Genomic DNA, 12,694 nt, shown 5'->3' with positions numbered 1-12,694 from the left:
CATAAGGAATGAATTCTACCTGGTAGACATTCCCAGTAATCTTTTTTAATGGAAAAATACGAAATAAATGCATAACTTTAATAAATTGTGGTACTTCAGTTAGTAAATTTCAATACATTGTACACATCGATGCCAAGTTAATGTCAGTTTTCGACAATTTTCTTCTTTTTTTCGCTATTTTATCATACGTGAAACAGCCCCTTTAAAACCATGACAGTTCTGTAAAGTCTAATTGATAATAATTTTCCTTTCATTCAGGGTGCAAAACTTCTGCTATGTCTCTGTATGCGTCTTTGTTTGAATAATACAGTGACACCAGAAGGGACAAAACCAGTAGTCACGAATTTAAGTGAAAACCCTGTTTAGAGGCACAAGGTTAGGGCTCAAAAGACACAGAACTAGGGGGAAAAAATTAACACAACACAAACTGCCCACACATGCATCAACATAGCTTTATCAAAAAGGATTTACCGCCTTGGAATGGTCAGTGAAACAAAAAGTTCTCTGGAACTTAGTTGGAGCGCGCAAAAACTCTCCTTAATCCTAACATGTGTCCAAAAAGCAAAGAAAGCTACTGCTACCAAATGCTTTAACATCGAAGTGTTTTTAAGTGTTTATTTTTTTCAGGTTGTTCACTTAACGTTAAACACTTCTGTTGAAATGAACAAGTTATATCTCAACATGTCTTAAAACTAAGTGGATACATAATATATCCTTTTTTCAATGAGATAAACGCCCGAATTTGTGAGTAAAGGCAGAATTTGTTCAATGATCTTACCGGTTAAAATCAAAGTATAACTCTGCTTTGTTCGTTCTGCTATCAAAGTCAGAAAAGTTATCATTTAATTTTGCAATGAAAAATATTCATATTGGAAAAAGCAAAAAGTTTTCATTGATAATTGATGTGTCTTCCGGTATTAATTATCACAATCCAGAAATATAGAGGTCGCTATATGAAATCCTAAGAGAACTAAGAGTCAAACTATGTATGTTGAAGATAAATACAATTAGGTTCCTGTTATGTTAGGATCCATCCATGTCTTGGTCGTGATGACCATAATGATTTAGAAGTTCAGTTGTACTCAAAATATCTGTACAATGAACAAATCGACAGTTTTTGGGACTGGAAATAGCGAACATAATTAAATACATCATTCAGTCCTGTTTGTATTGGTCATGTGTGTTATATTAGTGTCATTTCACGATGATTGTTTTAAAACTATATGATAATTGTTAACTTTAAACGATAAACCCCAAAACAAATAGTCCCATTGGACATGAACTCTTGGTGATAATTGCTTTAGGAGACGAATTACACTGATCCTATTTGTTTAGGTACTTATCAACACTTGGAATATCACGGCTGATGTTATTTAAGCTAAGGAATGCATGTGTAAAGTGTTTCTATGACAGCGTTTAAAATATCTTAAGAAGTTTAACACAAAGTATATTCGAGACAAGTGGTTACTGCTCTAAATTGTATCGAGAAATGGTTTGTGTATACTTAATATCTGCCAAAAGCTTTGAATGTGAAGTAAAAATATATCGAATAATGTATGCTAAGTGCCTTACTTAAAGCTTCTTCCGACGGCATCAACAATACGCCAACCTCTGTAAAATAATCCCAGCCTTTAGATGCCTCATTACCCGTTGATGTTTGCAACCATAATGCTCGTGCATAATGTTGATTAAATAATAAATACCAATAAGTGAGCATATAGAAAAGGTCGTTCCAGACTAGGTATGTACAAATGGTTTAGCAATTATGGGACCGATTTGGAATGCATAAAGTGAAATAAAAAAATATAAGCATTGATTTAAACTTGGTTGCGTACCTTTTTATGTAGAGTTAAGCTAGGAAATCCTATATGTTCAACGTTTATGTGGCTAGGAGATGTAAATGTAGCGTAAAAGTTCATAACAGCTTCAGATTATATATTTTAATAAGTACTGGCGAGGTGGAGATTATAATATTTTGTCTTGTATAATACATTTAGTAAGTTGAAATCTGCGCGCTTAATCTATTCTACCATAGCTCTCGCCTTAGTAGACATCTATCGACTGTAATAATTGTCTGATAAAAAGTTTCTCAATAAGTATTTTGTTTTCTTTAGTGCCAATTGTACAACACCAATCGCTTCTTTTGCGCCAGCAGCTTGAACGGAGGTTAATCCACTTTCATTTTTGTTAATATGTGAATATGCATTTGTTTGCATACTTTTGTATTTGTCTTTACGAATGTTTTAATTTCATTTTAAACCGACATCTATTAAAAGATGTGGTTTGACATATTCTTATGCATCTTTTATCAAACCAGTTTATATAGTTTTTAATATTTTTCTTAATATTGTATTTTTTATAAATTATGTTTTAATGGTTTAATTATATTTTAAAAATATCGAAAAATACTGTTATGAAGGTTTTATCCCCATGTTTATCTTACAGTTAACAAGGTTGAAGCGGAAACTGGATTTTCATTGTATTATTGAAATGAATACTTGCAAAGTGATTCTTCTGACAAAATTCAAACAAATCATGGTAAATAAGCGTTATCGCTCTCGTCATTCACTCTCAATTATCAAAACGATTTTTGGTGAAGTGACTTGCATGCTCCCAGTGTTTTGATGTAGCTATATATTATGAGCATTTTTACTCACCAAACCAGTAATATCAACTACAGTGAGTGCTTCAATTTGGCGGACAACGTGCCAGCAACGTTGTACACACTGTACCCTGAGATTGCACGTTAGATGTTAGTGTTCATTGGGTAAGCATATTGTAATTCTATTTTTAACACAACATCACACAATTTTAGTTCAACAAAACAAAATGGTTGTTAGAAATAAACGACAAGAATAATTTAAACAGAATGTATTCTTTGTTCGAAAAGTGGTGGCAAGAATATGGATGATTAAGTAGGCGAACTGACGCGAATTCAAGTTATACACTAGTGTTATACCAGAATATACGTAATGGTTGTATTACACAAAGAAAATCATGTGATAACAAAATTTTAAATATCAAGAACAACATTACTATCTCAACATCAAATCAAAAGATCAAAGAGTCAATATGTAATTATTGAACACACAAAACATTTTAATGAAACCCTGACCTAAATTTGAAAGTAACGAGACTGGGGGCTGTTTAAATAAAGGATTTTAGTCGTAACTTCAATTATCTTAAACCTGTATAAAGATTAACAATATTTGTACATCAATTATTTTTATTTACTCAATTTGGTGTTCATTTTCAATGCTGACTCGAGTTCAATTCACTCAAATATGTAACAAAATAATGAAACTATGACACTAAGATAATTTCAATTTACGATAAAAAATCTTTATTGAAACGCACCCCTGGTTCAAACATGAAACAGAATTGCAATGATTTTATTTATACAACTAAAAAGAAAGATATAAACATGCTTCGAATTATTAGCATTTCTTCGATTTTGGATAACACAAAACGTTTTATAACTTTGGAAGTTTTTTTTTGCTGAGCTCATCGTTTCCATTACAATGCTAGTAGCACGTATCCCTTGATGTTTAAGTGCTTTAAAACTAGACAGATACTATTCCGAAATCGATGTCGATAATGGGTCCCTTTTAACGGATCTGAACTGGCTTTGTACGTACTTGGCCCGGCATGACATAGTTAAAACCACTAGTTCAAACCACTTCTGAATGTTTTTTTTTAATTATCAGAAAACAGACGCATATGTATCAAGAACATCGGAAACCGAAACATCACATTGAGAATCAGACAAGAGAAGAAGGAGAATTGGATATTACTCTCACTCAAGAGAACGGAGAGGACTCTATATAAGTCTGTGACCAGCTTTAACATGTCCGTCATTCGCAATAAAATCACCAAATTCTACAAGATAAGAAAGCAGCCACCGACATTGAAAAGCGTACACACCGTCCTAACTTTCGACGTGCAGTTTCCCGGAAGTGTTGAAACACTCAGAAGGATAGTAAAGAGTTAGTGTATCAATGGTAAAAGGCAAGAGACCATTGAAAGGTCTACCGAAGGACCAGATATTGTTGCCCAACGAGTATCTTTTTACCAAACAAAACGAGATGAAGAACAGGGGGCTGCAGTTTGTATATGTCGACGAGACATGGGTGACACTGCATATCCAGCAAATAAATGTTTTTAAAACACACCTCGGCAATTCCTCCGTGCAACCTTAGACAATGGACAATCATTGTCCATACTGGTATAAAGAACGGCTGTATAATGCATGTATAAGGCAAGATCGACAACTAGCGATTGCCTCAGTGAGCTGGACGGGAAATAAGTTACTGAGCGGGTAGATAAGAAGCTGATGCCGAATTTGGAGTTGCCGTCTATAAAATAAAAAACACACACACAGACGTACACACACGCGCACACATGATCGTGATTCGAACCTTCGAGAATTCAAATCACACACACTGACGTATTAACTCGGAGACTGTATTACGGTGACAGCAATACAGATTTATTACACCGTGTAAGTATTCGAATAAAGGTCACCAGGATCAGGTCGTTATCGCCGAGGTTCAGATGGAATGGTTTTTTGGGTTAAAAAACTAGTAAAAGAACGTTTGATAGTACATCACCGAGGGAAAGACAGCTTTCCGTGCATACTAGTAAAACCGCATAACGAATCGATTGCTAATTTTCCACTATATTTTGAACACTTTTCGACCAATATATATTGTACCTAAAATTTGTTGTCCCCTAGATGTTTCAAAATGGTTTTATTTTTTTTAAGGATTGGTCTCCACGGTAAGGTAGTCGGTTTTATCAAGAAAGAAAGCTGACTTTTTTGCCACCTTTTGGTGACAAGCAGTGGTTTCAACTCATCTTTAGTGCGCGTAAAGGCAAAACAACATCATAAAGGTATTAACACCATCTGATCTTATTGTTAGCAAGGTTTAGGATGAGTACTGAGTTATAGGTTGTTGTTACTTGGTGTTATAGATTATGGTATGGGTACAATTCTATCACGATTGTGTGGATTGTGATAGGAACTCACTTCCATTAAGCAGATTTAATGGTGAAGTGCCTCACATATTTCCAGGTGTTTTGGCACAGGTATTGAGAGCATGTTAATTCACCACCCCGTTGATATCGAAAACCTCAAGTATAATCACTGGATGGACAGCTGACGAGTTAATTGTGCCAACAAAAGTGTACACCCTAGAATATATATGCATTTTGCTTGAGATGACATTTATTAGAAATGACATCGGATACTCCTTTATAAAAAAATGATAACCTGTAGTTTATACAAGAACAATATGGTTTTCTTTTAGAAGTAATCTTGTATAAGTTTTAATCCTTTTGAACATTATATCATTGCAGTGGTTGTTTTGAAAATGATTAATATCGAGGACAGAAAAGATCATGTTCCGACAGATTAGAACATGTGTAACGAATATAAATTAAAATACTTTGCCAAATACATTATGAATACAGAATTTACTCAACCGATAAACAATTCAAGATAACAAAAGCTCTTCACTGTCAATGCAAATATAAATTGCACCAAATATAATAAACATGTTTTAAAAATATGGTCACCAGAAAAAGAGTTTTATAGCACAGCAACCTCTTCACTAAATATCCCATCAGTAATTGCGTTGATAAAGTGTTATCTTTTATATGCTAGCTTTTTATTTCATGGTTACCACGACTTTGACTAAATGCGTTTTTTAAGATCTCATAAAAGCGGATTTCTTCTGAACTGTTCATTGTTAATCAGCATAAGATGTTTTATAATCAGGATGTGTTTTTATCGCAGCTAATGTTTCTCTTCCTGTTTATATATACTTTTCAATTCTGAAAATTGTGTAAAGACAATGCACGTTATGTGTCAAAATTGTTTACTGATTAAGTCTTTGTAATGGCGTGGATTGAGCAAGTTGCATAAAACAGTCATAAACATTTGGTTTTGATGTTTATAACTGCCTAGAAAAAATGCTTGAAGCTGAAGTAGCATCATACAAAGGTATGCATTGAAGAATAATTGGATTGGGACCTTTTGTGGTGTTCACGAAGAAAGTAAACAATATAAATCACAGTTAAAACATGACGGTTTTGTGAAGTAGTATTGAAACAATTTTGCTTTCATTCACGTTGCAAAACTTCTGCTATAACACCGAAGTGCGTGTCTGTTTAAAAAAATACAATAACAACTACAGGTACAAGACTAGTAGTCACACACGTTTAAGTGAAAACCTTTTCTAGAGGCACAATTGAGGCTAGGGCTCAAAACACTGAATTAGATAGCATCATCAATAAATAATGGGGTTACCGACTTTGAATGGTCAGCAAAACACAAGTTAACTAGAACTGGTGATTACCGAAGTTGGAGCGCGCACAAACTCACCTTTCCCCCAACATGTGTCCCAATAAGCAAGGGCGCTACTGGTACCAAATGCTTTAACGTCGATGTTTTGAAGTGCCTTTTTGCAGTTTGTTTACTTAACGTTAGTAACTACTGTTGAATTGAACAAATTGTGTTTCAACATTTTCTTGAAATTAATTGGATACATAAAACATGCATGTTTTTCAATGAGATAAACACCCTAATTTGTCAATAAAACTAGAATTTGTTCAATGATCGTACAGGTTTTAATATAACTCTGCCTTGTTCGTTCTGCTATCAAAATCTGTTTTCATTAGATTTTGCAATGAAACATACATTCAAATTAAATATATCAACACGTTTTGATTGATAATTGATATGTATCTCTCGGAATTAATTTTCACGATGTAAAAGTATGGAAGCCGCAATATTAATATCCAAAAAGAACCTTAATGAAACTGCATAATTATGATAAAGGTAAAAACAATTAGGTTCCTTTTACTGCTACATTTGTATGTTGTACTGTGCACCCATCCTTGTCTCGGCCGTGGCGACATTAATAATTTAGTAGTTCAGTTATACTTAAAATAGCTGTACAATGAAAACATTAACACATTTCGGGAGTAGAAATAGCGAACATCATTAAATACATCTGTCAGTTCTTTTTTTCTTTAAGTTTCACGATGATAGTTTTCAAATTATAGGACTATTGTTAACTTTTAAACGATAAACCCCAAAACAAAGAGTCGCATTGGGCATGAACTCGAGGTGATGATTGCTTTAGGAGACTTATTACAGTGATCGGATTTGTTGCGGTACTAATACCACGGCTGATAGTATTTAGTTTAGTTTAAACTTATTTATTTTACATTGATTGTGAAACAAGCTTTTTCAACTTATATTAATCACTCTCGTTGGCACGATGTTGCGCGAGAGTGTGGACTCTTATGTTGTAGGGAAAACCGGAGTACCCGAAGGAAACCCACTTGTCCGACTTGGTGGCCACAAATCAAACTACTGTGCCCAAGCCGGGAATCAAACCCGGGTCGCTTAGGCGAAATGCGAATGCATTAACCACTGCGCTAACCGGACAGCAGTAATTAAGCTAAGGAATGCATGTAAAAAGTGTTTCTATGGCAGCGAGAGAAGTGGTTACTGTGCTAAAGTGTACCGAGAAATAGTTGGCGTATAGTTTATATATTCCAAAAGCTTTGAATGTAAAGTTAAATATATCGAGTAATGTATGTAAGTGCCTGACTAAGAGCTTCTTCCGTTTGGATCAACAAAACGCCAACCTTTGTAAAATAATTCCAACCTTTAGACGCGTCATTACCCGTTGATGTGTGCAACAATAATGCTCGTGCATAATGTTGATATATTACCAATAAGAGTGCATAAATCTAGAAAAGGTCGTTCCAGGCAGGGCTTGTTAAAATGATTTGCAATTATGAGACCGATTTGGAATGCATCAAGTGAACACAGAAAATATAAGCATTGATTCAACCTCAGTTTCGATATCTTTTTAATGTAGAGTTAAGCTAGGACATCATATATGATCAACGTTTATGTAGCTAGGAGATGTAAATGTAGCGTACAGATTACAGACGTTCATAACAATTAAAAAAAAATATTTTGGTATTAAAAGATCCATACAATACTTTCAGGGCTTAAAATGAATGCTTGCAACACTGCTAAGAAAACATTCGAACAAATTATGGTATAAATGCGTTATCGCTGTCGCCATTCACTTTCAATTATCAAAACGATTTAATGGTGAAGTGCTTTGCATAATCCCAGGTGTTTTGATGAAGCTATATATTCTGAGCATGTTTACTCAACAAACCATTAATATCCATAACTACAGTGAGTGATGCAATTGGGCGGACAACGTGCCAGCAACGTTGTAAACGCTGCTTTCTGAGATAGCACCCTAAAACCTTAATATTCACTGGATAAGAATATTTTAATTCTGTTTTTATTACAACATCAAACAATGTTTGAAAACGATTTCAGAAATGTATTCAGATTGTGTTTTCCTTTTTTCTTAAATACTTGCCAAAAATGGATGATAGCGGTTTAATCCGAGTGACTGAATATGTCCATATTACCAAAAAGAATAGCCAACTTTACGAAATGGTTGATGTAATTAACAACAAGAACAAGTGAAACATGCTGTAATACAAGAAAATAAGTTATGAATTACACAAGGAATGCCATGTGATTTAAGTAAGCATATGGATAAAAAAACAAAGAATCAATATGTCACTCCTTGAACACACGAATCATTCGAAAAAAATACTGACCTAGGTTTGAAAGTAAAGAGACAAAATTGCAATGATTTCATTAATACAATTAAAAAGAACGGTATAAAAATGATGAGAATTATTGGCAATTTTTCGATTAGGTAAAACACAAAATGTTTTATAACTTTGACTTTGTCACAGAAGTATTTTCTGCTGAACTCATCGTTTCCATTACAATGCCAGTTACACGTATACCTTCGACGTCGAAGTGCTATACAAGTAGACACAGAAACACAACGCATAATCACACACAGTTGATTTAGTTTTTTGGAGGTGCAATAATTATGGTATGTTTCTAGATCAATTATATTTTACACATTCTTGAAATTTATTTAAAAGTGTGAATTAAAATTTGTAAAATTCACTTAATCGTTTTGATTTGAGTGTTAAAATGGTAATGTATGCTATGGGCTATAACAACATTGGTTTGCATCTTTCATGATTATATTTAAATTGCAGTATTATAACCATGACTTCACTAGACATAGAAACGCCACAAAATGCATCTAAACGCATACTTGTCTGCAGTCGTAATGTCATGATTTTGTAAATTTAGACTGGATTTTGCAATGGAACCATTTCTCCGCAGCACTTGAAGAGGTCAACACGACATGTTCACCGTTTCTTTAAAAGTTGCATGTTACGGTTTACATTTTAGATCACAAATTTAAGTCCTTAAACATTATTATTATATAAATTGTTGGTATTAAGCATTGACGTGTTTGAAACAGCAAAGCAAATAATCATTGAAATCCATTAAGTCGATTCTACAAACATTGCGATGTCTTCAATTGTCATGCACTCGTAGGTCTTGTTTTAGATGGTGCATACATGTAAGTTGGTCATTTAAAAGAGTTTCAATGCTAAAATAAACAATAATTTAAGTAGCAATCTCAATAAACACTTGCTTTCCAAAAATATAATAGACAGATTGATAGTTGTGTCAGTGTAGTGAAATCAAAGACACACACCGACATTTCTCTCTTGTCTTCATTACCACGATCTTCGATTTAATATGTCTGATAAACGTTCTGCCTACAACCCTTGGAATATTCATCACCCCCCCCCCCCCCCCCATCATTTTAGATCGAAGAATACACGAATCAGATTAAATATACCATCTTCAAACATGGCCACAACTACTTCCGACAAACCGAGAGATTTAAAGCATGTGCAATTTATCCCGAACTGACTCGTTTCTTTTTAGGTATACACCAAACGTTGCTATTTCACTATCACAAGCTGCTTGAACAGAAACAGAAGCGTGTTATTGAACAATCTAAAACTTTCATCTGCATTGTTTTCATTTTTGTAATATATATACCGATACTCATACGTGAGTTTGCTAACGCTTGTAACAGTAAGTGTAAATCATTTTTTGAAATCAATATTGTTTAAACTCGGAAATGGAGATTAATCAAAACTGATTCGATATATAAACTACGTTAAACAGAAAACATTTCAGGAGATAACGAGTTTAAATTAAATTTATGACTATTTTCGTCGTGTAAACACGTACAATTAAAGGAGCGATGTGTTTATTACCCATATTGTATGAAACATAAGTCTCGACTACTTCCTAAGAAGCCATTTCTCATGGCGTTATCAGATTCTTGTCAGATAAAAGGTTTCTTACAATGTTCTGTTTAAATTATAGTGACGTTTATCAATGTAAACAACTCTATCCAGTATAATAAATTACGTATTTTTGAGAAAAAAATGTATTTACACTTTAAAAAAAGAAGCTTTGCAGCAAATAAGTGTACTCCAACAATAACGACCACCACGACGATGTCGCACGACACGAAGAGCTATAGTTCTTTGCACGTAATCAAGCGTATTTAAAGTTTTTTGCAGACTTCACGTTTTTTCTATCATTTGCAGCTCAAAGCTTAATATTATTTACCTTGGTTAACATTACTAGTTTAAGAAGAACAACAACTACACACCTCTGTCAATCAAAAAATGCTTCGTGTCAATGTCAAAGTACATTCAAAATGTTCAACTCCTCAATTGTACCTGTGAACATTTTGTTTGTTTTAAAACAACATTTAAGCGTACCTAAATTTCGTTCACAAAGTTGTTGCGAAATGTTAACATTAAAAAGAACATTCGTGGTTGTTGAATGTTGGCAACAGCTTCCATATCTAACACTATCAGATGTTTTGACATTGTAAACTATTGTCAGGATCATGTTGAATTATTGTAGGTGTATCATCATGCAAACTGGTGCATGAATACGTCTTTAATATGTCAGTTACAATCGTTACAGGAGACAAGACAGCGTTTTGGTGTTTGTATACAAGAATAATGGATGCACACATGTCCAATACAATTTGTAGATTTATGAGCAAAGTATGTTACAGTAATACTTAGTTTCAAATGTGTTTTCGACAATTTATACATATGATTAATAGTAATCACGAGCAAATCCAGGGGTGTTGGGATGCACCAGCAAAAACAACACGTTCCCTTCTTATTTCAATGCGTCCATTCCCAGACAATAATACAATTTAACAGAGAGACACGCGGCGGAACAATGCTGAATTCTAATATTCATAATAATATGTGTGCTGATAAATTTAGTCAAATGTATTGAACGATTATATTACATACCTTGTGTCCATAACGTAGCCATGGCAACATGAGTAGGATCGTTTTCATTAACATCATCTTGTTATAAGCGTGATATTTTACAACTTAATTGTCTCGTGCATTTGCTGTCCGCCAGAGAAAGTCCATACACTGCACATTGCACAACAATCTTCCGTCCCGCTACTTCAGCTGAAGTTCGCTCATAAGAAAGAGAAAAAAAAACAATGTTGACATTCGGAACTCCTCGGCCATTTTCAACCAAAAACAACCTCGACGCATGCCGGTACATCAATAGAAGTTTGTATAATCTTAAATAATAGTAATAATTAATTGTAGTGCTTTAATGTGTACTTTATATTACTGCGTTTAAATTAATTGCTCGAAAAGTGTATTATTGCTTAAAAAAATAAGATTAAGATTTGTTATGTTTAACTGCTCTTACTATTACAATTACCTCTCGATCTACTTGCAGCATAGTTAAACCATTCCGGACAATGTAAACCGTCCATATACATCCGAGGTTTTTTTTAATGGAAAATAGCCCAGGTTTTCCGAATGACAATATTGGAATTCGTCAGGTCCAAACTCAGTGTTTAAGGGGTGATAGAGAATAAGTAAACAAAGAAGCGAAAGCTCAAGGTTTGATATTGCTATGAACATAGGGGATGAAAGAGCTACCGCTAACAAAGCTTGATGTATTGATATAGTGGCGAGAATGTAGGTAATAACAGCGCAAACGTTAAGTGGCAGTTACAACAACTGAATTTGAATGTTACAAGGTCGGATGATATAATGGCTTACACGCGACTTCAGGAGGCAAGGTTAATAATCACGATCAACTCGGCTGGATGCCTTTCATTTAAGTGACATGTATGAAAAAAACATGCCATTATCTACTCTTACTTACTATGTATTTATTTATTTATTAAATAAAGGTTGATTTTACTATTTTTTAATTCTTGCAAATAATTAACACTGTGAATGATACAGTTGAAACCGCTACACTTTCGGTATTAAATGTTGCCACATGTATAGCCATATAACATAAACAACATATTCTCGTTAATATTAAATGTCTTGTCCACTATGAAATAAAAATTTCATTGACCATTCAACTCATCAAAAGTACAAACAATAATAGATAAAAGTTCGTATTTACGAAATAAGAAAGACGATAAAGTCACATTCTACTAAACAAATTTTAATTTTCCATGATGGTTTTCAACCAGAAATGGGTCGTTCATGGTACAACGGTAAGGTGCATATAGGTCTAAACTGACGATACAACACGTAATGCACCAGTCCCAGTCAATTGTAACCACGCCCCCCCCCCCTCAGGTCCGGGGAATAGCGGGGACTTTGACTTTCGGTCCAGCCAACCCCGGGTAAAATCTCCGCCCTGCGGGAACAAACTGATTGTCAAATCCCCGCC

At 34.1% G+C, this 12,694-nt stretch overlaps 1 protein-coding gene across 1 annotated transcript in view; it reads right to left on the bottom strand.

Annotated features, from left to right (window-relative positions):
- LOC128227159 (ADAMTS-like protein 1) overlaps nucleotides 1-11,411 on the bottom strand; it is a 118,143-nt gene extending 106,732 nt beyond the window's left edge. The window contains exon 1 of the mRNA XM_052937413.1: nucleotides 11,284-11,411. Coding sequence (XP_052793373.1) covers nucleotides 11,284-11,340 — 57 coding nt within the window. The 5' untranslated portion in view covers nucleotides 11,341-11,411. The remainder of the gene's footprint in view (nucleotides 1-11,283) is intronic.
- Nucleotides 11,412-12,694: the final 1,283 nt, after the last annotated feature.

This window comes from Mya arenaria, chromosome 3, assembly GCF_026914265.1.
Source record: "Mya arenaria isolate MELC-2E11 chromosome 3, ASM2691426v1".
Classification (NCBI taxonomy): Eukaryota; Metazoa; Mollusca; class Bivalvia; order Myida; family Myidae; genus Mya; species Mya arenaria.
This window is presented reverse-complemented; position numbering and strand designations above follow the sequence as displayed.